General features: G+C 46.5%; 1 protein-coding gene across 9 annotated transcripts in view; it reads right to left on the bottom strand.

Moving 5' to 3' along the window:
• Positions 1-25,723, bottom strand: part of CELF4 (CUGBP Elav-like family member 4) — a 992,627-nt gene that overhangs the window by 43,735 nt on the left and 923,169 nt on the right. For 3 of the 9 annotated variants that reach the window (XM_063128323.1, XM_063128324.1, XM_063128325.1), the window contains exons 7-11: positions 19,898-20,045; positions 17,521-17,670; positions 11,738-11,800; positions 7,598-7,678; positions 3,726-3,869 (exon numbers count right to left, since the gene is read on the bottom strand). In XM_063128323.1, coding sequence (XP_062984393.1) covers positions 3,726-3,869; positions 7,598-7,678; positions 11,738-11,800; positions 17,521-17,670; positions 19,898-20,045 — 586 coding nt within the window. The remainder of the gene's footprint in view (positions 1-3,725; positions 3,870-7,597; positions 7,679-11,737; positions 11,801-17,520; positions 17,671-19,897; positions 20,046-25,723) is intronic. The other 6 variants (XM_063128326.1, XM_063128327.1, XM_063128330.1 and 3 more) reach the window with 3 other exon arrangements.

The raw sequence follows: 25,723 nt of genomic DNA, 5'->3' as shown, positions 1-25,723 counted from the left end.
GCCTGGCGCCTACACTGTACTCCTTTCGTCGCCAGCTGAAGACCTTTTTATTCTCTCAGTATTTTAACACTTAATTTTAACTTAAATTTAAATTTTACTGTTCTAACTCTGTATTTTAATCTTATATCAGTTTTGCTGCATGGTTTTATCCTGGTTGTGCTTTTTATACTGTATTTTGTAATTGTGCTTTTAACCTGTTGGTTGTTTTATTATGGTTTTAATTTTTGTGAACCGCCCAGAGAGCTTCGGCTATTGGGCGGTATAAAAATGTGATAAACAAATAAATAAATAAATATAAATAAATGAATAAATAAATAAAGCTGCAGGGCCCTGCCTAGCATGACCAAATACAAAGGAGGGCAGGGCTCCTGCAGCTTTAACTGTTGTGATGAAGAGGGGATTTGTATGTGTTGCGGGCATACAAATGACACCTGCTGAAATTCCCCTTTCAATACAACTGTTAAAGATACAGAAGCCCTGTCCTCCTTTTCATAGGGTCACCCTACGCCTGGGCCTAATCTACACCAAGTAGGATATAGCGGTATGAAAGCACAATATGATACGTGTCAATGGGCCCCAACAGTTGTCAGTGCACTTCAGTACCACTATAAAGCAATAGTGTAGATCTAGCCCTGCTCTCTGTTGGGAACATAAGAGTGTCTGCAATGGTGAATTCGTGGTTTTTTCCATTCTTAGCGGAAACCAGAAAGGAAGAAATTGCGTGCAGAGGCTGTTGGGAAGAGGCAGGCCTGTCCCTTTAACTGTGGAGCAACAACCAGCTGTTCTTTCTGCAGACATGCTTGCTAGGACTGAAAGTTTTGGTAAGTCGGCGCATAACTGACAGTTAGATTTATCTCCCCAATAAGCAATCAACATTATAATAAAGGAAAAATGCTTTCCGTGCACCTTTGAGAGCGCATCAGAAATTAATCTAAACATCAAATTAATTATAGTTTGTAAAATGAATAGTGGCTCAGGGCCCTAATACTTCTCCGGCTCTTCTCCCCTCCCCCTCCCCACGGGCTGCCTCCCTCCGAAACCTCCCCTGATTGCCTGGACGCCATTGCCGAACGTGGGTGGAGGGCGAGAAGTTTTATGGGCCGCTGTTTTTCATTCATACCTTCCCATCCAACTGGAGGATTTTCCCTCCCACCATTAGCAGAAGAAGCAGCTGCCAAGCACAGGGAGGTGCTCGGGCATGGATTAAACTTGACCGAAAGGTCACAGAAAGGCCGGTGCAGAGGACCAGCGCTGGGCTTCGTGGCCTTCCGAGAAGGTGGCGGTGGGTGGGTTAGAACACCGCCTGCAGGGCTCAAAGGCTGTTAGTGAACCGACAGCCCTCTCCCCAATTGGTTTCCCACCCCTCCCGTCCATTGAGACATCTTGGGAGAGTTAAGCCAATTAAGCTCCTGCCCAATCATAGAATCATAGAATAGCAGAGTTGGAAGGGGCCTACAAGGCCATCGAGTCCAACCCCCTGCTCAATGCAGGAATCCACCCTAAAGCATCCATGACAGATGGTTGTCCAGCTGCCTCTTGAAGGCCTCCAGTGTGGGAGAGCCCACAACCTCCCTAGGTAACTGGTTCCATTGTCGTACTGCTCTAACAGTCAGGAAGTTTTTTCTGATGTCCAGCTGGAATCTGGCTTCCTTTAACTTGAGCCCGTTATTCCGTGTCCTGCACTCTGGGAGGATTGAGAAGAGATCCTGGCCCTCCTCTGTGTGACAACCTTTTAAGGATTTGAAGAGTGCTCTCATGTCTCCCCTCAATCTTCTCTTCTCCAGGCTAAACATGCCCAGTTCTTTCAGTCTCTCTTCATAGGGCTTTGTTTCCAGACCCCTGATCATCCTGATCAATCTTGCTCTGTGGAGGATACCAGCAGGATTTAAATTATTGTGGTGGCATCTTCCTCCTGTGAATCTAGGCCAGGCCAGGGAAAGCCTGCATACAGAGAAGCTGCCCCGGCCGAGGTGCTAGCTGGAGGAGCAATTTCCCACCATGCATCTTGGTCGAAGCGGCTTTTGCCTGCCCTGCAGCTTCGCTCATTGGGGAAGATGCAGGGTGCACAATGCACTTAGTGCATCGCTCTCCGCCCAGTTGGGAGGGCGAGCGGCATACAAGGAAAGGGGGACGCGCCCTGTTATCTCCAACCTGTGATCAGAGATAACAGCAGGGATTCCTCTCCCCATCTCCTCCCTAAGCCCCCCCCCCCCGTGGTGAAAATATTCCATTCTAGAAACATGACTTTACAGGAACTTTACTAGGACTAGCAGAACATTGTTTGTCATTGTATTGAACTACTTAGCACTCAGGTAGAAAACATTGCATTCCTGTAGAAAACATTGTGCTTTCTCTTGCTAAGGTGGGAGTATCTTTTTGGTATCAATAGCACTAACCACGGCAGAAAGGTCTGTGTTTCCCTAAAGATGTTAAAAGCTTGATCCTCTGAAGAATTAGCCATGCTTATGCCTATTGAAATCAACTGAAAATCCGGGGTGACCCTTTCCTTTTTTCCAGAACCATAGTAGATAAGAAGTCTCAATTTATTAATTTTTTGATGTGGGTGGACTTTTCTGATTACACATGTTACCACAGCTTCTCAAACACCTCTGGGAACTGTTCAGTGGTGAAGTGTCCACCTACACTGCTAAACCAGGAGCCGTGGGCATACGTTGAATAATTTGCTTCACCATCTCTTACCCAAACTGACATTTCAAACTGTTTTCAGCTCACGTGATTGGGTATTTTTTCCTTCTTATTCTGATCCATTCTTATCGTTCACCCACTTTGGATGACCTTTCAGTGTGTGACCAGTCATGATTTGGGCAGGGGTCAGAGAACACAGAAGACTGGCATTGGATTGGGGCCAGGCCGGGTGGGTGAAGAACCTTCCTGGACTTCGAGATGACCCATTTGGCCATTTCAGCAAGGCAAGGGTGGTGGAGGGTGGACTATTTGGGGGAAATGGGAGGACTGAGAGATGTGAGCTGATGGCAGAAGGTGAATGAACGACGTTAGAGGAGTCCCCCACGCCCCACAGAACAACATCGCATCCAAGACAGTTAACAGCAGCACAAGAGGGAGAAGGAGTAAGGATGGAGGACAACCTACAGAGAATCCAAACACTAGGATCACATGCCCCATCATGCACTTTTTAAAACCCTGAAGCCAAACCCTTCCGCCTCTGGTAAAAGGAACAGACTCTCTTTCTCTCTCTCCCTCAGCTCATTCAAGATCAACCCCATCCCTCCTTACCCACCAGCTGAGGACCTGCACCCTGCCCAACAGCCTCTCTTTCCCTCCTCCACCTGGTCTCTGATTTTTGCATTAAGCTTTTCCGTTCCCACCCGCTGCCCCAATCCAGTTCTGCTCTCTTTGTTCCTCTCTCCCGCCCACCTGCCCCCCGCCCTCAATGAATAGCAATTTCCCATTCCACCCAACAAGGATTTGGGATTTTGTCCTGGCATCAGCGATCCTGTCCGTCGCAGGGCATACAGTTCTGAGTATGAGACAGTGAGAAGGGAGCAGGTGGAGGGAAGGCAGTGGTGGGTAGGGAAAAAAGGCAGATCAACAAAGGTAAATTGAGAAGGGGGAAGAAAAAAAAAAACACCAGCTAAGTAAAGTTACAAAAAATATAGCAGTTCAAGGGGGGAAAAAATGGTAAAAGTAGTTCAGAGAAAGTTCCTTTCCTGGATGAATCTAATTGTTTTGTTATCTTTACCCACCAAAGCATTTACTTTGGTTTGTCGCCCGATCCACAAACACTTTCGAGGAGATGACATTACCGAATGGCAGGAACATCTGCATCAGCTCTGCGTCCCCAAACTCCTGGGGCAGATGGTAGATAAACAGGTTACAGCCCTCTGGTCCTGCGGGGAAGATGGAGAAGAGAAGAAAAGCAGCGGTGAGGAGCCGATGGCTAAAGGAGCGTGGCCTGTTTGCGTCTTAGATAAAAAAAAAAAAAGTCCTTCCCTGCACACAGTAAATTAGTATCTCAGGGAAAAGTGTTCTAGCATAGCGGTCATCGTGGCATGCTCATTTTCTATGTGTGTGGGGTGGTGATTTCATAGAATCATAGAATCATAGAATAGCAGAGTTGGAAGGGGCCTACAAGGCCATCGAGTCCAACCCCCTGCTCAGTGCAGGAATCCACCCTAAAGCATCCCTGACAGATGGTTGTCCAGCTGCCTCTTGAAGGCCTCCAGTGTGGGAGAAGAGCCCACAACCTCCCTAGGTCAGAAGGTATAACTCCCACCTGCAGCTTGAAGGGGTACAGACCAGGGTCAGATCTACGCCTTGTGTCAAATCATTATGAAGGTGGAATAAAAGGCAGGATATAACGCTATGAGCATCATCTGACGGGGGGAGATCGCATTTCCCTACCATCGCTATGGCCTCCTGCTGCTGTCCCACAATAGCGGCAGTTTCTTTATGTGGGGGGGGGGGGAAACTGAGGAAGCAGCAATGTCCACGCAGCTCATTCAGTGGGCGTTTTTATGGTGCTGCTTTTCCTGCACAGTGCCTCGTGTGGCGCAGAGTGGTAAGCGGCAGTTACTGCAGCCGAAACTCTCCCCACGGCCTGAGTTCGATCCCAGTGGAAGCGGGTTCTCAGAGAGCCGGCTCAGGTCGACTCAGCCTTCCATCCTTCCGAGGTTGGTAAAATGAGTACCCAGCTAGCTGGGGGAAAGGTAACCGTGACTGGCAAATCACCCCGCTACAATGGCAAACCACCCCGCTACAAAGTCTGCCAAGAAAACGTCAGCGAAAGCAGGCGTCCCTCTAGGTGTCAGCAATGACTCAAGTACTTGCACGAGAAGTTCCTTTCCTTTCCTTTTCCTGCACACAGCAGGAAATGGCGGCAAGTTTTGCTTTTAAAAAATAAGCCGGATTTACCGGGGTCTATTTTGTCGCGGAAAAAAGACCAGAAGGGTCAGGAGATGTGCGGGAGGTGGACGCTGTCATCAAGAGGACGCACGGAAAACCGTGAGTGGGCAGGAATGTGCATGCGATACAAAGCTCATCTGATGTCACCCTATGAAAGTGGCAAATGGAGTGTGGATTGTACCCCTACAGTTATTAGTGCACTTCAATACTGCTGTAAAGCAGGAGTGCAGATCTAGACCGGGAGACGCTTTAGCACTTGATTGTCCTAATGGTATGAACTGGCCTTCCATTGCTTCACTCCGTATTCCTTTGGGGGAAGGAATGGGATGTCTCCTTATGGTGTGTGTGTGGAGAAAATCCTCCATACAAATGCTCACTAAATACTGACAATTGTCACATGAGATCATTTAAATAAGCTTCCCTTTGGAGACTATAATATGCATACCAGCACACTGGTCAAGATGCATAGACATTTCAGTATCCCGTTTCCAGTACTCATGGCCCTAAACAGCTTGGGGCCAGGCTATCAGAAGGAACGCCTCTTCCCATATGTACCTGCCCGGACCCTAAGGTCATCCTCAGGGGTCCTTGGCCATGAGCCCCTGTCAAAGGAAGTGAGGCAGGTGGCTACCAGGAGGAGGGCCTTCTCTGCTGTGGCACCCCAGCTGTGGAATGAGCTCCCTAAGGAGGTTCGCTTGGTACCTACACTATATTCTTTCAGATGCCAGGTGAAGACCTTTTTATTCTCTCAGTATTTTAACAGTCTATAAATTTAATTTTAACTTGCTGATTTTATCCTGGTTGTGCTTTTATATTGTATTTTACATCATGTTTTTATACTGTTGTTTTATACTTCAAATGGTTTTCATTTTTGTGAACCGCCCAGAGAGCTTCGGCTATTGGGCAGTATAGAAATGCAATCAACCAATCAATCAATCAATGACCAGCCTCCTTCCCACAGTAGGCAAAGCAGTGTCATGAGAAGCTTCTTCAGAATGAAACGAACAAACTAAGCCTGCTACATTTTAAAGAGAAGTGTCAATGCAGCTTCTGCACTTGTGTTTTAATGTGTGTTTTTAAAATTCAAATCCTGGGGACAGGGTGGGCTAGAAATTTCAATGAAATAGATGAATAATAATAAAAAAGACCTTCCTAAGGGGGAAAGGTCAGGTCCCACAATAAATATGTATGTACAGTTTAACTCGGTTTTGTAATTAATTTTGAGTTCAGGATCTGATGGAGAATTTTGCATTTAAATCACACACACCTAACTCAACTTCCCTAATGCCTGATGTGGAACTCATCATGACTATCCAGGAGAGCAAGGGTTAAACCATTTCTTGCTCGTTCTGGGGGGGGCGGAGGGGAGGGAACAGGGATGTACCATGTAGAAGAGAAGAATTTTTAATGTTCTCGCTTTCTTCATCAGGGCATAATTATAGTGTCATAACACAGCAAATTACAACTTTGCCTTTCCCGTTAGAGAGAGGAGTTCACGAAGGTGCTCCCTCCTTTTTATTGGCCATTACTCATTCCCCTGGCTGGCAGGGGTAAGTTCCGCCGAGTCAGGATTCTGACAGATGCCCATTTAAAGCTCATTAAAATTCCCGGGCCTCCGTGTGATTGAAGGCACTTTCTCCCTCCACATTTTCTTTTTGGATTAATAGAAAATGAAGCCCAGATGAAGACTTGCTAAGCACAATTTTCCCCACTACGTTGCTAAAAGTAACGGGCAATCCATTACATTGCATGAATCTCCGAGGGGCCTCGAGGTTGTGGCAGGGTTTATCCCAACATGGTGGAAAAGGGGTACAGTGTGCTATGCTAATATCACTGATTAGAAACCCACCCACCCCATAACTGCATGCTTAGCGAAGTAGGTTATAGAGTGTCATCACTCTGTGGGAAATCCTGTTTCCTTACCGTCGCTTCCCCGCCCATGCGTTTGTCCCTCATTACTTCCTTTTTTGAAAGAGGAAGTAAACAATATTCACATGGCCCATTCAGTGGGCTGTTTGGTCCTGCTGTTTCTCCTCCTCACAGCAGGATATAGCAGCAAGTTCCGTCTTTAAAAATTAGTTGCACTTTCCTCTTACGCGGAGAGGGCTAGAAGGGGGGGAGGTGCATGGGAGGCAGAGGACATTGTGAGAGGGAACTGTGAAAATCCATGAGTGCCCAGCCGTGAGCGTAAAATAAAACGTTCGTCTGATAGAGCAGTTTAGTACCTCTATGGCCACAATCTACAGTGGCCATAGAGGTACTAAACACTCAGAGCCCCTGTGATATCTTAAAATCACGCACGGCCTGGTTATTTTCACATGCGCTGGAAGCCGGCAGAAGTGAGGCGGTGGCGATGATGGCAGCAGGTAAGGACTGCCCAGTGCCGCTCTGAACTGGCCCGAGGTGCCCCGAAGCTTCAGAGCTGAGCGGCTTCGGCTTCAGGGCGCCTCGGGCTGAGCCAGGACTGCCTCGGAACTGAGGCAAGGCGGGCCGAATCAGCCCGGCTCGCCTCGGATTCGGGGCCTCGGCCCGAGGCAGTGCACAGCCCTAATGAGCACCACCGTGGGTACATACGTGGGCTGTCCATGGTCTCCAGTGCACATGTTTGGCCTTACAAGGAAGTGCGGGAGCCAGGATTAGAGGCATGCGATCCAGTGTTTCTGAAGCTATGGAAAGATCGGCCTGTGGTCCGTGTCGTATCCCAAAGACTCACCTTCTCTCTGTTGTTGTGGGATCATGGGAGGCGGCTGTGGGAAGGCTTGGCTTATCTGGCCATATGCAGCAGGGTAAGCAGCTATAGGGGAAAGAGGGGGAGAAAAGAAAGAAGGAAAGATTTCAGGATCAGTGCAGAACCAGGAAGTTCCCCTGATAATGACCCCAATCAAGAATTAAATCTCATTAGGCCTTGTATCATGAGCCCAGAAAAACTCAATTTTCAGAAAGCCAGATGTCCTTGGGTTGCTCTTACTGCATAGCTACTGTTAGTGGGGATGTTTGGACATAGGTCTACTTCACATGTGCGCGCACATTACTTGTTCACTCAAGTCTGAATGTACGAGCTGACTCCATTGAAAAGCATCAACATTTGACACGCTGTAAAATTTCTTTTCTGATGCTTGAGGTAGGATGAAACGCACATTGCAAGTTGAGGATGTGGTCGCTGAAGGATGCCACACGGATGGTGGCCCTGCCTGCAATCCAACGGAGGCAAAAGGTAGCTCAGAACTTACTGGTAGACCTCAGGCGATTTGCTGCAGATGGCCGAGAGTTTCTGACTGCCAGTAGCTTAACAATTGCAACAATGAAAAGGTTTTCCTACATCCCCTTAAAATAGTCTGCTCTAATGATGAAACCTTGGCGGCTCTAGGTGTGGATCTTCATCTGTGAAATGACTGTGAGCTCACTTCTGAGGATGAAAACAAATTCTCGGGCTCAGAGAACCCTCAGTCATTAATTCTAAGCCTACAGAATGCCCCACACCCCAGCCACCATTTTGCATCTGGGTCTCGCTGGTGGACATCAAGGTTCTAGTAAATAAATCAAAGTAGATCCAGCCAGCCTGATGTTTGCCTACTCCTGCTGCAGTCTGTATTGACTTGTGGATCACATTGGAAACACACCATGAACCAGAAAGCCACAGCTCATCTGCGTGGTCCCAGATGGGCAGCATCGAGGGCACAGTGAATGGTCTGGGAGTACTAGACCCCATAATTTTGTTGAAGCCAAGTGGGTGGGAATCCAATCAGTGCCTGGATGGGGCACCATTTGGGGCTGCATTCAAGCCTCACTAAACTTTCTAAAAGGAAGTCCTTGAGTTTAATAAACACCATAAGAAAAATATGAGAGTCCCCGAGCTCCTCATAGAACATTGTTGGTGGGCTGTAGCTTCATGGAACACACGTTGGGCAGGCTTAGCCCACATTCGGAAACAAGCTGTGCTTTTGTACATTTAAATCTCAAATTTGCCAACAAATTTCCTGTGATCCTCAATCCCCCATGAGGCTGTGGTTTGGCTCCGAGGCATTGGTGAGAGATGAGAAGTTCAGAACATGGTTCTGTTTAGTGTATTAATGATCTTAAATTTAGCTGTGCATGCCTTCCCGACAGGAGCAAAAAGAGTGTTCAGGCCCATGTCATCCAATAACAGGGCAGCAGGAGACATCAGTACCATGGACAGCAGACTTAGGCTCACTCTGTTACAAACCAGCTCCAAAATTAGCCCAGCAAATGAAACCTTTTAAGGTTCCCAGATCCCGAGTCAAACAAGAAAGAACAACAGAGCCCATTCCTTGCAGGAGCTGGTGGACATTCTTTGTACTGCAGGAAGTAACCAAATTGGTTGAAGCACCAGGCTCGTCATGTTAACCATCTTCAGGGAACCGTCCCACGGGGGATGATGGGATTGCTCCTTTGAAAGTAGCCCATATCAAAATCTCCCTGCATTTTGCATTTGAGGGGAAAGTGGCCTACCTATTCTTATGAGAGCTTTACAGAGAGATTTGCCTCTGAATCTAAGCTGCATCATGACCCTGGTCCTCTCCTTCGCCTTCTCTTTGAACTGCTCCTGGCATCCTAGCTACTTCCTATAATTTCCTATCCTTGATTTTTGTCTGTTTCCTAGCTGCCTCTGCCATGCTTCCCAAGCACAAGATGGGACTTCCCAAGCATAACTCTGCAGTAGAATCATAGTATCATAGAAGAGTAGAGTTGGAAGGGGCTTTTAAGGCCATCGAGTCCAACCCCCTGCTCAACGCAGGAATCCACCCTAAAGCATCCCTGACAGATGGCTGTCCAGCTGCCTCTTGAAGGCCTCTAGTGTGGGCGAGCCCACCACCTCCCTAGGCCACTGACTAGACAGACCAATGTTCTGACTCATAGTATCATAGAAGAGTAGAGTTGGAAGGGGCCTATGAAGGCCATCAAGTCCAACCCCCTGCTCAATGCAGGAATCCACCTTAAATAATTCCTGACAGATGGCTACTCTGTTTGCTACAGCTGATGCAGTGCTGCCTGTTGACCAGTGAATAGCTGCTAGCAGAGAGCAGCAATTCACTGTCTTATTCCATGTCACTTCTATGAAAACCAAGAGAAAGGAGGCTTGAAGTGCAAATTGTATGATTGAATTTGATAATGATTATGAAAGCTACTTAATGCTTCTCATAAACCGTTTCAGAAAAGCCCACCAAATTTCAATATGCAACTTCCTCACGGGGAACTTGGCTTATAATAATTTTAGCAAGGCTGTGATGCTCTTGCAGTTTACCCAGGTGTCCTCTGCCATTTTGGGTGACTCCTTTACAAATAATATACCACCACTGGAGGCTTTGTGTATTTGGGTAGCTGTTGTTGTGGGTTTGCCTTACTACAGGACGATTTGTTTGATTTATGAGGAAGTCTCATAAAACAGTTTCTCTCTGATAATGCTTATTGATCAAACCAACAAAAAACTTCATTTTTCCCCCATTGGCAAACAGGAATCAGTGCAGTCCACTGAATTCCTTTGCTTTTGCAGAGATAAATATCAACAAAAGAGTTCTTAAATCATGGAGTGAATTGTTTCAAAGATAAACAATTGCAATGAAATGTTTTTATTTTTAGACTTGATGCGTAAAATTGCATATTTTCTAATTGTGCATAATTAATGCTGCTAATTAAGAAAAAGGCCAAGGACTGGCCCCCGTGGGCTCCTTACCTGTGGCTTCATAGAATCATAGAATCATAGAATAGCAGAGTTGGAAGGGGCCTACAAGGCCATTGAGTCCAACCCCCTGCTCAATGCAGGAATCCACCCTAAAGCATCCCTGACAGATGGTTGTCCAGCTGCCTCTTGAAGGCCTCTAGTGTGGGAGAGACCACAACCTGGCTTGGTAACTGGTCCCACTGTCGTACTGCTCTAACAGTCAGGAAGTTTTTCCTGATAGAATCATAGAATCATAGAATAGCAGAGTTGGAAGGGGCCTACAAGGCCATCGAGTCCAACCCCCTGCTCAATGCAAGAATCCACCCTAAAGCATCCCTGACAGATGGTGGTCCAGCTGCCTCTTGAATGCCTCTAGTGTGGGAGAGCCCACCACCTCCCTAGGTAACTGATTCCATTGTCGTACTGCTCTAACACTATAGAACAGAGATTCTATAAGATATTAATCTATTCCTTCAAGCCTGTCTTCACTCTATAAGGTCTAAAAATTTCTGCTTATTTTTTTTCCCAAAGAGGGTGCTTGTATTGAACACTAGATTCTGCACTTTTTTTTGGTGCTTGTGGAATAATAATAATAATAATAATAATAATAATAATAATGATTTATTTCTTACCAGCCTCTCCACTTGGATCAGGGCGGGGAACAACAGTGAATATAAATCACATTGTGAAATGCCCCAAAACCGCCCAGAGAGCTTCGGCTATTGGGCGGTATAAAAATGTAATAAATAAATAAATCAATAAAAAATCAATGGGGATTTGATATACTTGAATAAAAGACTTCTATTTCAAATAACGAATGTTCTATTTTTTAAAACGTAATTATATTTTAACTGCCTTTTAACTTTTTAAATGCCTTTATCTTATCTCTACCTGGTGTTGTTATTTCGTTATAATATGTGAATTGGTATTTTCTGTTGTGAATTGTATTGCTGTTAGCGTCTTTAGGCATCTCTTTTAAAAATAAATAAATGGAAAGGCAGGCTATGCATGTACGAAATAATTACATAAATGACCGTCCCTTTGACCGACGCCATGTAATACATGTTGTGATTTGGGATTCCCAGATACGGCACCAGCTACGAAGAGGGCCTGCATGTATCAGGCACCAGATAAGTGAAAGGTTTATTGGGGGAAAGTGTTAATACTAACGACCTGCATACTGCTGCACTCCAGCGTAGGCTTGCTGCAAGGGATCAGCTGCGGTGGGGCTCTGTGCTGTGAAGACACAAGAGAGAAAGAGAGAGGGGGATTAAAGGCACATGAACAGCGGGAACAGAACCATAGAACCATAGAATCATAGAATCATAAAATAAAATCATAGAATCATAGAATCGAATCGAATCATAGAATAGAATAGAATAGAATAGAATCATAGAATAGAATCCTAGAATCAATGGAATATAATAGAATATAATAGAATAATACAATAGAATAGAATAATAGAATAATAGAATCATAAAATAGAATCATAGAATCATAGAATCGAATCGAATTATAGAATTGAATAGAATAGAATCATAGAATAGAATCATAGAATCACTAGAACAGAACAGAATAGAATAGAATAGAATAATACAATAGAATGGAATCATAGAATAGTAGAGTTGGAAGGGGCCTATGAGGTCATCGAGTGCAACCCCCTGCTCAATGCAGGAATCCCCCTTAAAGCATTCCTGACAGATGGTTGTCCAGCTGCCTCAAAGGAGGCCTCTAGTGTGGGGAGCCCACCACCAATGGTTCCATTGTCATACTGCTCTAACAGTCAGGAAGTTTTTCCTGATGTTCAGCCGGAATCTGGCTTCCTGTCACTTGAGCCCATGATTCCGTGTCCTGCACTCTGCGATGATCGAGAAGAGATCCTGGCCCTCCTCTGTGTGACAACCTTTCAAGTATTTGAAGAGTGCTATCACGTCTCCCCTCAATCTTCATCTGGGGGTGCAAAGCACAATGTCCCATATCAATCGGGGCCATTTCTATACAAAACTGAGAGCTTCCCTTGCCAGGCCTCGCAAGCTAACTTAAGAACGCTGCTGCATCAGACCAATGGTCCTTCCCGGATACTGTGAGTGCTGAAGATACAAGCATGTCTCACTTCTAGTTTTATACTGGGCCTGTTCAGATGACACTTCAGGCTCTGTGGTTAGCAGAACTCTGTTTCACTGGGATTAGCACTAACCACACAACACTTTAAGCCACGTTTAGAGCCGCTCTCACTCTGCTGCAGACGGTCCGACTGTGGTTAGTGAGTGAGCAGAGTTTAGCAAAACACATCGCACAAGACACCTTAAACCCTGATGCTTAACCAAAAGCCTTAACCAGCAGGGTTTCGGGTATCTTTTGAACAGGCCCACTGTGGGAGGAAGCACATTTTCTGCCCATTTGCTGCTTTGGCCCTCTAAGTAACTGGACTTTTCGTGCTCCTAAGTCTTTCTTAAGGACCTCAAGTCCTGAGAAATGATCATTCCAATGGAATGTGGCAGCTGTTGCTGCAGTATTCAAGGGCCTAAGGAAGGTGGCAGTATTCCCTCTTCTCATAACCACCAATTGCAGCCAGATTTGAAGAAAGGGAAAGAGGTAGGGAAGCCTTCAGCCTTTGCTAGAGCTACCTGAAAGTCCGGTTGGGAAGAGGGGTGAGCCTGTGCTGCAGCTAGCGCAGGCTGTCGCCCCAGTCTATACGTCAGATGTGACGGGCTAAAGGAAAGGGATGCTTTAGGGTGGATTCCTGCATTGAGCAGGGGGTTGGACTCGATGGCCTTGTAGGCCCCTTCCAACTCTGCTATTCTATGAAAGCCCCGTTGCGTCTACCATTTTTTTTTTCATTTTAAAACAGCTGGGTGTGCAGGAGTGCACGATCGCATGGATGGCAGTGCCGGCGGCGCCAGGTAGGCCAGCCCCCCGCCCCCTTACCTGCATCCATCACGGGCTTCAGTTGAGGCCCCGGTTGAAGCTGGAAGAGGCCTCGGCCTTCACTTCCGCTTTCAACTGGGGCCTCAATTGAAGCCCGCAACAGACGCAGGTAAGCGTCCCTCCTCCCTGCTCCCTTACCTGGCACCGCCACCGCCGCATGGATGGCGGTGCTGGTAGCGCCAGATGAGTCCCCCTCCCCCCCACTTACCTGCAGGCGAAGCTCCGGATTGAGGCGATCCTCTTCGCCTCGATCCGCAGCCCCCCTGACTCTCTTCGCCTCCGCCTTTTCCGGAGGCGAATTAGGCTGCCTCGCTCCTGCTTCTCTGAACTGAAGAGAAGCGGAGCACATCCCTACTTTTTGGAGAGGGAGCAGGAAGTTCAGTCTGGCCTGATGCAATGCATAGGAATGAAGGTCTGGCCCATGAAATGGAAGACAAAGTTAAGCTGATAAAATGAATGCTGAAAGTCACGTCTTTTGTCAGTTTGGGGCCAACGCTTCCTCCCAGAGCACCTGGCCGAGGGAAGGAGGCTGCCTTTCTCTTGATTTCCTAATTTCCATATCCCAGGGGGAAAAGCCGCTCTCAGATATATCCACCTCTTTTGCAAGGCAGTCCCGACTACTGTGACACAATGTGACCATGGCAGATAACCTCCCATAAACCTGGAGACATAAAACAATTCCAATGACCTACTCGACAACCATAAATATAAATTTAACGAAGGCAGCACTTATTCATTAGGCAGGAGTCAAGAAACGACTCCCAAGTCCTTCAAAGAAAGTAGATCTGTTAATGTCACTTTCCCCAAGTCTCTGCCTGATGCTGAAAAAGCCCGAAGTCAGCATGACAATGAGGGCTTCATCTTAAAACCATCCTCCGCACACCTTCTGCACTGATAGAGTTATCAACTGACCTCAAGGGAAAGGTGTGTGACTTATAGGGATAGGGAGCAAGATTGCTGGGCGCAAGCAGTTTTAACAGGGTATTTTCCATTGGAAATGCCCCTACCTCTATGGGTTTCATATGCACCACTGGTTAAAAACCCAGGGCAGAACCAGATGTTATGAGAGGAACAGGGCTCTCATTAGAGAGAGGAGGCATGCTTCACTTTCTTTCTCCCCACTGGCCCAGTAGCATTTAGGATGAGATGTGAGATCATTTACAGGTTGGAATAGAATCATAGAATCATAGAAGAGTAGAGTTGGAAGGGGCCTATAAGGCCATCAAGGCCAACGCCCTGCTCAATGCAGGAATCCACCTTAAAGCATCCCTGGCAGATGGTTGTCCAGCTGCCTCTTGAATACCTCTAGTGTGGGAGAGCCCACAACCTCCCTAGGTAACTGGTTTCATTGTTGTACTGCTCTAACAGTGAGGAAGTTTTTCCTGATGTACAGCTGGAATCTGGCTTCCTGTGACTTGAGCCCATTATTCCGTGTCCTACACTCTGGGAGGATCAAGAAGAGATCCTGGCCGTTTTTTGAGCGATAACCTTTAAAGTATTTTAAGAGTGCTATCATGTCTCCCCTCAGTCTTCTCTTCTGCAGGCTAAACATGCCCAGTTCTTTCAGTCTCACACTGCAGCTTGTCTGTGTCCAAGATGTCTCCTGGTGCCAGAGTACCAAAAATATAGTAGGAGACTTTCCAGGTTGTTCCCAGAACCCCTTCCTGCCTCACCTGGATTCCTAGTTCCACCCTTCCCCCTCTCTCTCTTGTGTTCCAGACCTGATTCTAGGGATGGGTTTTAGACTTGCCTATGGAATGGTTCACATTACAATGCAAATTTACCCAAATGCACACTTCCTAAACCTATGCACAGACCAGCATGCAGCAATATTTAGATGTTCCAGAATTTTGGGATACAGTTCTCAAATTAAAATGTGTGCACAAAAATGCATGGAAGACATGTGCACAAAAATGTGTACCATCAGGGGAGGTGCACGCATAAATGCAGATATTAGAGAAAACTGTGCACAAACTCATGTTGTATTAGGGGAATTTGCTTGCAAAAATGCGTATATTTGGGAAAGTGTGTACAAAAAGTACATAATTAGAAAAGTGCATACATACATTTTGATAAATGCACACAAAATTATATACATTTTTCTATTATTATTATTATTATTATCATCATCATCATCATCATCATCATCATCATCTCTTCTCACTCATGGTAGTTTTTCTAGTCGGACATGACGGGCTTTGTCTCTTACTGATTCAGGAATTTCCTGACAGTTGAGCATTATTATTATTATTATTATTATTATTATTATTATTATTAGGCAAACTTGCAAAAACAGGATGGAATGAACTTTATGCATGAAAACAGAGAAACTGAGAGGAATCAATCCCTTCCTGGGTCCTGATTCCACCTCAGTTTTATTTTTTAAGCTTCCGAGACCAGATAAATGTGAAGCTGTCTTTACCCTGGTTAGCCCCTGACTCCATGCATAGCCTGTATTTATATTTGTCCTGATGACATTTTAAAAAATTGCTTTTCCATAAAAAAAAAAAGGCCTAAAGCAGTGCGTGAGATAAGCCCTCTTGGCAGAGACGTCATGCCTTCCAGATTCTGTGCAGCCCTTAGCTGGCTGTTGCGGATTGCAAGTGTTAGAAGCAGCAGCAGATGTAACAGGAGTCGTGGTCTCATCTTAAAAGCCACCTCTGCAAGGTCAGGATCAAAATAAATAAATAAACCAGCAAGTGGGAGGGCTCGCTTCACCTTCTGCTTAAATCCAATTTAAATCACTCTCCCCAAGCCTAATCTATATCCATAATTATATCATTTGGTACAACAAGCTTGCGAGAGGTCCTATGAAATTTATGTAGATTAAAATTCATGGGTGCCATACTACGGATTCCATATTATGAAGATTGATTAGGACAGCTGATGCAGTGATTAAAGAAGTGCGCGTTTACTGTTGTAATTAATTAGGCATTCAGACACAACAATAACTGCAATAAGGGAAAGAATTAGCTGAGCTGGCAGAAAATGGCGACCCGCCTTTGGCTCTTTCGGGGCTCTCCCATTTGGTTTTACAAGGGCGATCTTGAGGAGAAGGATCGTCAAAGGGGTATTTCCTGGTCATCCTCTACCCCAGCCTTCCTCAACCTGGGGCGCTCCAGATGTGTTGGACTGCATCTCCCAGAATGCCCCAGCTGGCTGGGGCATTCTGGGAGATGCAGTCCAACACATCTGGAGCGCCCCAGGTTGAGGAAGGCTGCTCTACCCCTTTTTAACCACCAAGGTCTTTCCGGTTTGGAAGGCCAAGGGCTTTTCCCTTCAGAAGAGTTTGCAAAGGTCAGGCCCTCTTGGTTCCTGAGGGATTTCCCAATGGGGAACATCATAGGAATATCAGAAGCTGTCTTATACTGAGCCAGACCCTGGGTCCATCTAGCCCAGTACTGTTGGCATGGTGTTTTATGAAATGTTGTGGGCCACTTTGGGGACAATGGTAAAAAAGAAGGATCTAAGTCTTTCTAAACCTCCCAGAGAGGTTCGGCTTTGAGCCTCGTGTGGCGCAGAGCGGTAAAGCAGCAGTTTCTGCAGCTGAAACTCTCCCCATGGCCTGAGGTCGATCCCAGCGGAAGCTGGTTTCAGGCAGCCGGCTTGGGTCGACTCAGCTTTCCATCCTCCCGAGGTTGGTAAAATGAGTACCCAGCTAGCTGGGGGAAAGGTAATAACGGCCGGGGAAGGCAACGGCAAACCACCCTGCTATAAGGTCTGCCAAGAAAACGGCATCCCTCCAAGAGTCAGTAATGACTCAGTGCTTGCACAAGAGGTTCCTTTCCTTTCCAAACCTCCCAGAGAGGTTCGGCTTTGGGCGGTATTGAAATGCAATAAATAATAAGAAGAATAAACTAAGTCTTCAATCAATCAATCAATCAATCAATCAATCAGTCAGGTTATGAGCAAAGTCATCTAAGGAGTCCCCTCCCCATCCAGAAAAAGAGTTACATGAAGTGTGTCACCACTCCTGGGTTAGACTCCACAGCAACAAGGAGCCTGAGAAGCAAGCTGGTTTGTCATACCTGGGTAAGGGTGGATCCCGTTGGCAAAGACGGCTTCTGCAGCGGGCTGCCCATTAGCCTGTGGCGGTAGGCCAGTGAACCCATTCACCCCGATGGGAGATGGGATACTAGGCACGGCTGGTGCGGTGATGCCTGGAGGCGTACTGCCACCTAGAGGAAGGGAGGGGAAGACAAAATGAACGTGGTAACGGCTAAGAGTCACTCAGTGACATTGTCAAGTGTGTCAACTGTGTCCACCCAATGGCCTCCTACTCTGGGGCTGTGTCCTGCCCACCTGTTGCTTCTGGTGGCCAGCTGACAACCAACGACCCAAAAGCAGGACACGGTGCCACAGCATCCTTCATGTTCCCAAGCAACTGATGTACATAGGCATCCTCCCTCTGATACTGGAGGTAGGACATAGCCATCAGGACTAGTAGCCATTGATAGCCTTCTCCTCCAGGAATTTCTGTAATCTTCTTTTAAAGTGATGCAAATTGGTGGCCATTGCCATATCTTGTGGTGGTGAGTTCCATAATTTACCTATGTGTTCTGTGAAGAAGGACTTCCTTTTATCTGTCCAAAATCTCCCACCAATCAGCTTCATGGGAGGACCCCATTGAGTTCTAGTATTATGAGAGAGGGAGAAAAATGTCTCCCTATCCACATTTTCCACACCTGCATAATTTTGTACCCCTTTATCAGGTCTTCCCTTGCTTTCCTTTCCCCTCAAGATAAATAGTCCCAGCTGTTGCAACCTTTCCTTATAGTGGACTTGCTGCAGGCCGTTGATCATTTGTGTTGCCTGTTTCTCCACATTTTCCAAGTCTAGAATATCTTGTTTTAGGTGTGGTACACAGTATTCCAATTGTGGATGCACCATAGATTTATACAATGGCAGCAGGATTTTAGCAGTTATATTCGCAATTCGTTCCTAATTATGCTCTAACTATGCTAATTATCCTCTAGGAGGATCTCTTCTCGATCCTCTTAGAGTGCAGGACACGGAATAACAGGCACAAGTTAAAGGAAGCCAGATTCCAGCTGGACATCAGGAAAAACTTCCTGACTGTTAGAGCAGTACGACAATGGAACCAGTTACCTAGGGAGGTTGTGTGCTCTCCCTCACTAGAGGCCTTCAAGAGGCAGCTGGACAACCATCTGTCAGGGATGCTTTAGGGTGGATTCCTGCATTGAGCAGGGGGTTGGACTCGATGGCCTTGTAGTAGGCCCCTTCCAACTCTACTATTCTATGATTCTATGATTCTATGCCTAACATCGAATGTGCCTTTTTCAGAGCACTCACACAAGGGGTCAGCATTTTCATCGAGCTGTCCACCACAACCCCGAGATCTCTTTCACAGAATCATAGACTAATAGAGCTGGAAGGGGCCTCTAAGGCCATCGAGTCCAACCCCCTGCTCAATGCAGGAATCCACCTTAAAGCATCCCTGACATGTGGTTGTCCAGCTGCCTCTTAAAGGCCTGTAGTGTGGGAGAGCCCACCGCCTCCCTAGGCAACTGGTTCCATTGTCGTATTGCTCTAGCAGTCAGGAAGGTTCTCCTGATGTCCATCCGGAATCTGGCTTCCTGTAACTTGAGCCTATTATTTCTTGGTCCGTTACTGCAGCCTCAGATCCCATCAGCTTATACTTGAAATTGTTCCCCCCCCCTCCAACGTGCATCACTTTACACTTGCTTACACTGATGCAAGGTCAGAGGTCAGAGCCTGTTGCTCACTATCTCAGCATTTTTAACAGGCATCAACTGCACATGTTGGACCAACCATGCATTGGGTTCTACGTTCATGCAAGCTCTTGTTTAGACGCGACTCCAGTCTGTGGATTGCAAGCCGGTCAGTGTGTGAGAATGGTCGCTATCCAAAGGCACAACCGCAAACCTCTGCCCTGCGGAGTTTGAACCATAGCTGCACAGGGCTCTGGACACACTGGCCAGGAATTCTGGGAGTTGTAGTCCAACACAAGGCTGCCTTAAAGAGAAGGCCAAGAAGGAGCTTGCCTCGTGGTGCATTAAAAACGTCGGGCTGAAAATGTAGTAAGGAGCGCGAAACTAATATTGACAAATAAGAGAGTTGTTTTCCAGCCAGCCCAAGTGAAACGTGTGAGCCAGTGCAGGCTGGTGGCTCCGTTGTCAGTAGGGTGGAGAATCTGCTCCAGATTTCGTTCCAAACCAGTCCAAACTCTAAAGGAGCTATCCAAGGTGTGGAATTAGAAGCACCGTGAATAGCTCCTTGAGAGTTCTCACTGGTTCTGACGGATTCCCGGAGCGGATTCAATACCCCACTGACATCGGAGCCACCAGCCTCCCTGGTGCGAGCACATCACAACTGCAGCCCGGCAGGAGCTCCGTTCCTCGCTTGGCGCTGCGGGGTCCTTACCTGAGGTGGGCGTCATGGGTGTGGCGGCCAGACCGTTCATGTTGAGCGCCGCCATCTGCTGCATCTGAGCTGCCGCGAAAGCCGCCATTGGGTTTAGGTAGCCGCCTTGAGCCACGGATGCCATAATGGCCGCCTGTTGCTGCATCAGCTGGAACAAAGAGAACAGGGAAAAAATATCACGCATTCACTGGCAGGGCGGCCCTGGGCTGGAGGCTGGTACTGCTGCCACCGCTACACACCGGCGGGTTTCCAGTGCTTCAGAGGGCCTGACGGACTCCCCCCTTTTTCTCCCTTGAAAGGGACCGTTTTCACTAGGCCGTGCAACAGTGAACTTTTTGATGATGAATCTTTCGCTTTTTAGCCCAGGACTCTCTTAACTGGTGGCCAAACTTTACGATACAACCACATCTCTTCAGACCCATTGGACGGAGACTCACAACTGAAGGATTTAAAATCAGACGTTTTTCAGACTACAAGAGCCCGTGAAGAAAGTAAACAGGAAAAGAAAGAAAGAAGCCGCACATACAGATCAATAGGGGTAAATTGGTACCCAGGGATAATCTAATACAGGATGGGAGAGAAAACAACAGAATACTCTTTGATGTCACCTACCATTCCCAGCTAAAACCACTCAAAGGTATCATTAATGTTCTTCAACCCATTCTGGGCAATGACACTTCTCTCTCAAAGGCCTTCTGTGACAGGCCTCTACTAGGGTGACCATGTGGAAAGGAGGACAGGGCCCCTGTATCTTTAACAGTTGTATTGAAAGGGGAATTTCAGCAGGTGTCATTTGTATGCATGCAGCACCTGGTGAAATCCCCTCTTCATCACAACACTTAAAGCTGAAGGACCCTTGCCATCTTGACCAGATACAAAAGAAAGCAGGGCTCCTGCGGCTTTAACGGTAGTGATGAAGAGGGAATTTCACCAGGTGTCATTTGTATGCATGCAGCACCTGGTGAAATCCCCTCTTCATCACAACAGTTAGAGCTGTTTTGTATCTGGTCAAGAGGGAAGGGCTCCTGCAGCTTTAATTGTTGTGATGAAGAGGGGACTTCACCAGGTGCTGCATGCATACAAATGACACCTGGTGAAATTTCCCTTTCAATACAACTGTTAAAGATACAGGAGCCCTGTCCTCCTTTTCATGTGGTCACCCTAACAGCCTATACTTGCTCACCGACTACAGCACACCCTGAAATGGTTACTCACCAGCAACAACACACCTCATAACAGAGATACAGGCACAGGAACCAGATCCCATGGCAGACCCAGATGCCAACTCTATGCCCTCATCTACTCTGGCAACATTATTACAGGAACTAAAACAGGATTCACAACACCAGGGATTCCAACACAACACATGCTTATTTTCCAACGTGATACATACCATCATCTGCCAGATATGCTCTACCATATTCTACATAGGCCAAATAGGCCAGTTTCTATGCATGATAATAGATGGATGCAAATCTGGTCTCAGAAATAACGGCAATAGTCAAAAATCAGTGGGGGAACAGTTCATTCAACCTCCCAGTTCAACTTCACTGCCCTTAAAGCGGCCATTCTTGAACAACAGAACTTCAGGGACAGATTTCAATGTGAAATTGCTGAGCTACAATTCAGCAGAAGGTTCAACTCTATCTCCTGTGGTCTTAATAGTGACAAAGGCATTTTAACCACACTACAGCTGACCCAATAATCATGCAACAACTGTTTTGTGAATGGCCACTGTAAATAAGTTAATTATCACTGTAGAACTTTTCGCATTTCAGTTCCCTCTGAGGTCAATGTTTACAATTTCTTCCCGCCTGCCAACCGTGTGTGTGTGTAAGTGAATGCCTGGAACTCAGGATAACACTCCATGGATCTGATAAAGTAGACGATATTCCATGAAAGCTTATGCCATAATAAATGTTTAATCTTTAAGATGCCGCAAGATTCTTCGTTGCTTTTGCTGCAACAGGCTAACATCGCTAGCCCTCTGGAAATTAATTGATTACAGTATTAGAACATCTTAAATTGTGTGCTACCAAAACCTGCTTGAGATATGAAACGTAATGTGAGATAGCTTACAATTTAATAAGCAAAGGCTGTAATTGCTGGGGGAAATGCCCATAACATTTTCTCTTTTTTCATTTGCTGTTACAAAAACACACCTGAACTCAAAGCACAACCGTGGGTCCTTAACTCACAGCTTTGCCAATTAATATTTGACCTCATTGATTAAAACTGCCTCCTACCATTTCACTAAAGTTTTAGTTGGTTAAACAACCAGTTCAAGCTTGTGTTCCTGCTTTTCACAGGATGCCTTGGGCCTACAGGAAAGTAGAAATGGTGAAACTGCTTCATCCTTAGATTGGTCCCTGATTGGCTAGGATATGAATGCTACAGGAAACAATGCTCTCACTCTCCTGGGCTTCATTTGCCCTTAGTCACATCAGTACTCAGCTAAACCTGACTGGCAGCAGGACATTGTCATATCTTCACATCGTCCTGGGATCATCCCTGTGCATCCAAATGACACACAGGGGATCCCGGGAGCAGGCAGGGACAATCTCTCCATTTTCCTGGGATAATCCTTAGGTGTAGAAAGGGCCTTATAATCATAGAATTAGAATAGTAGAGTTGGAAGGGGCCTATAAAGCCATGAAGTCCAACCCCCTACTCAATGCAGGGAATTACTTATCCACAGGACACAGGGAGAGCCCTTAGCCATCCTTAGATGTCTATATTTTTGGTTTGGAAAAAGGATCATATCTTTGTGTGCATGCAGGGCTGAGTGAAATTGACCTGCCAAAATTCTTCAACTATTTGCAGGAGTGAAGTTGTGGGCATAGTCCCTTTTGCCAAATATTCTGAGAAATTTCATCCCGGCTCTCTGGGGTAGATGTAGCAATGGCGATTATGGAACCTCTGATGTTCAGGAGCCGTGCATCTTTGGTGATCAGATGCTGGAGCTGTACAACAGGAATAGACCATCACCTGAGCTGAAAAGATCGATGCAACTGTCACAACCCAAAAAAACCTTTCAGCATTTTTTCCAGGGATCCTGTGAAAGTTGGCAAAGGTGCCCACCTGGTATGTGGGGTAGCCCTCACTGTGAATGGTATGGCCATTGCTAGATGGGGTGATATCTCGGGGATCGCCCCGGGATCATCCCTGTGTGTCCACATGATGCAAAGGGGTTCCCGGGAGCAGGGAGGGATCATTCCTCCCTTTCCCTGGAATATCAACCTACCTTGTCCAGGCTCCTCGCGAGTAACTGAGGGTGGGGTGGGGGAGCGGGGATTTTTTTTTAAAAAAAAATGTACCGTTTTCCGCACGAGTGCTCGTGCACTCCGTCCCCTTTTAAAAAAATGGTGGACATGACATTCTGTTGCTCCGAGGTCGTCACGCGCCATGTGTAGCCAGAGGGGAGATTTCACGATAACCGCATCGTGAGATCCTCACACCTCCGTTGCGCTAGACCAGGTAGGTCTAGCCGTGGCCTATGTTGCTGAGATGAGTGGGGCAATGCTCCCTGATCTGCCACACTTGCTTGTGGCAACGGATCTGTTGCATCACAGTATGGCAAGAGAGGGGGCTTCAGCCTGGTGTCCTTGATGGCAGGGTCTGCTCCCAGCTATTCAAAGTGAAGGCAAGGCGAAAGCCCTCAATGGCCTCAGTGATGTCACTGCGTAGCCAAAGCTGGTGTCTAGGTGGTGCAACGATGTCATCACATTCAGTACATGACATCTGGAATGTCAGGGGCCAGAAAGTGAAAAGGAGCGGGGGGGGGGGGAAACGTAAAACCAAATATGGCATAAGCAGTAAAAATCAGGGCTGTATATCAGTGTGAAGTACTGCAAAGTTTGGGGTTGTTCCCCCCCTAACTTCTTGTCTTCCCCTGGAAACCACCTTTTTCACCCCAGAAAGGTTCATAGCTGAACATTCACTGCAGCCTTGATGCCCTCTAGGGGGGTTTCCGGAAGATTTGGCTGTCCACTGTTGGAGTTAGAACACTTGACTAGGTGGGCCTTTGTTTATTATTTATTTATTTATTCATTACATTTCTATACCGCCTAATAGCCGGACCTCTCTGGGCAGTTCACAATTCAGTTCCGATTCAGCAATGTTCTTCTTATTGTTCTTACATCCACTGCCCTCTCTTTTGCTGTTCTTGTACATCCAAACTTTTGTGCCATGAAAATAGATGCAACAGACTTATGCTCAGCAAAAGAGGAGCTCCTCCTCCTCCTATTATTATTATTATTATTATTATTATTATTATTATTATTTACATTTATATACCGCTGTGGTGTTACACCCCACAAGTCAGTTCCCTAATGCAGCAGTCCCCAACCTTTTTGGCACCAGGGACTGGTTTCGTGGAAGACAATTTTTCCACGGATCGAGGGGGGGGGGGGCATTTGCGGGGATGATTTTGGGAAGCCCCCCGCCCCCCCCACTCCAGCGTCCTGGCTTCGCTTCGGATGGGTAGGCAAGATGGTGCCCCGCACCCAGGTACGCTGGGGTGGGGGTGGGGGGTGAAAGCAGCTCACCTGTGCGGCCCAGTTCCTAACAGGCCACGGACCGGGGGTTGGGGACCCCTGCCCTAATGTATGTCTAGAATTTGTAAGTCTATTGTGTTTAGAACGTTGACCTGAGTGGGTGGAGATTGAATATCTTAGGAGGGGGAAGGAGGATAATAAGGGAATGACTGAGGTGATAAGGGAGGGGTGTTTTTAAAGTACTTTGGTTCGAGGGAGAATTAGAGGATCAGGGTAAAGAGGGTTGTCTTTTGTGTGTAGGGTGCAGCTAGTCAGTGGGTGTATATTAAACAATCCTAATAAAGAAAGTTCAAGAGTGAAGGTGTGAGAGAAAGGAAAGCGTGTATGAGAAGAGAGAAAGGATTGGATGAGAGGTTTTAACAAGGGTCTGAAAAGTTTTATTATGAAACAAAGCTTGTGAACATTGAAATAAATTTTTATTCAGTTTGTTTTACTACCACAAAAATCCCACGTGTCTCCTTGGCATTTATCACCTGCAGTTATATACATATAACACCCGTTCTGACATTAATTCACCATCAGCACCTATAATTCACAGCACATTGTTTTATTCCTGAAATCATTCCTGTTTAACCCCTTTCTCCACAGAGTTTGTAGAAAGGCGGTGTTTGTCCCTCACCTCAGGCTCATAAAGTGGTGGCGCTTAGCTTGAGCAGGGAGGGTCCGCGGACAGGCCTGTGGTAAACAGCCTGTGTCGTGGCACAACCGCCCCATAACCGAAGCTCTCTGGATGGTTTACATCTCAGTTTCACATACTGTATTTCTTCGATTCTAAGACGCCATCGATTGTAAGATGCACACTAATTTCAGTACCATCGACAGAAAAAAAAAAGCTTTGATTCTAAGAAATAATAAACGCACCCGCGATTCTAAGATGCACCCTGTTTTTAGAGATGTTTATGGGGGGGGGGGAAGTGTGTCTTAGAATCGACGAAATACGGTAATAAATAGTCCCTGTGACTCTGCCCCCATGTGGTAACTCCTGGAATTTAACCTACTCTGAAAGCCCTATTCAGTCATTCTCAAACTGTGACCATTATGGTCACATCTCTCTCTCTCTCTCTCTCTCTCTCTCTCTCTCTCTCTCTCTCTCTCTCTCTCTCTCTGTGTGTGTGTGTGTGTGTGTAAGAAATATTCTCCATGTGAAACTGATGTGGTAATACAGTGGAGGCTGGTGGGTCCAATTTCGGTGGGTCTGTGCGTCCATTCTGGGTTTCAGTCAGAACCAGCCATAATAATCCTAAAGGAGCTATCCAAGATTCCAAACTTA

Source organism: Elgaria multicarinata, chromosome 6 (genome assembly GCF_023053635.1).
Source record: "Elgaria multicarinata webbii isolate HBS135686 ecotype San Diego chromosome 6, rElgMul1.1.pri, whole genome shotgun sequence".
Lineage (NCBI taxonomy): Eukaryota > Metazoa > Chordata > Lepidosauria > Squamata > Anguidae > Elgaria > Elgaria multicarinata.
Note: the sequence above shows the minus strand (reverse complement) of the source record. Positions and strands in the feature narration are given on the sequence as shown.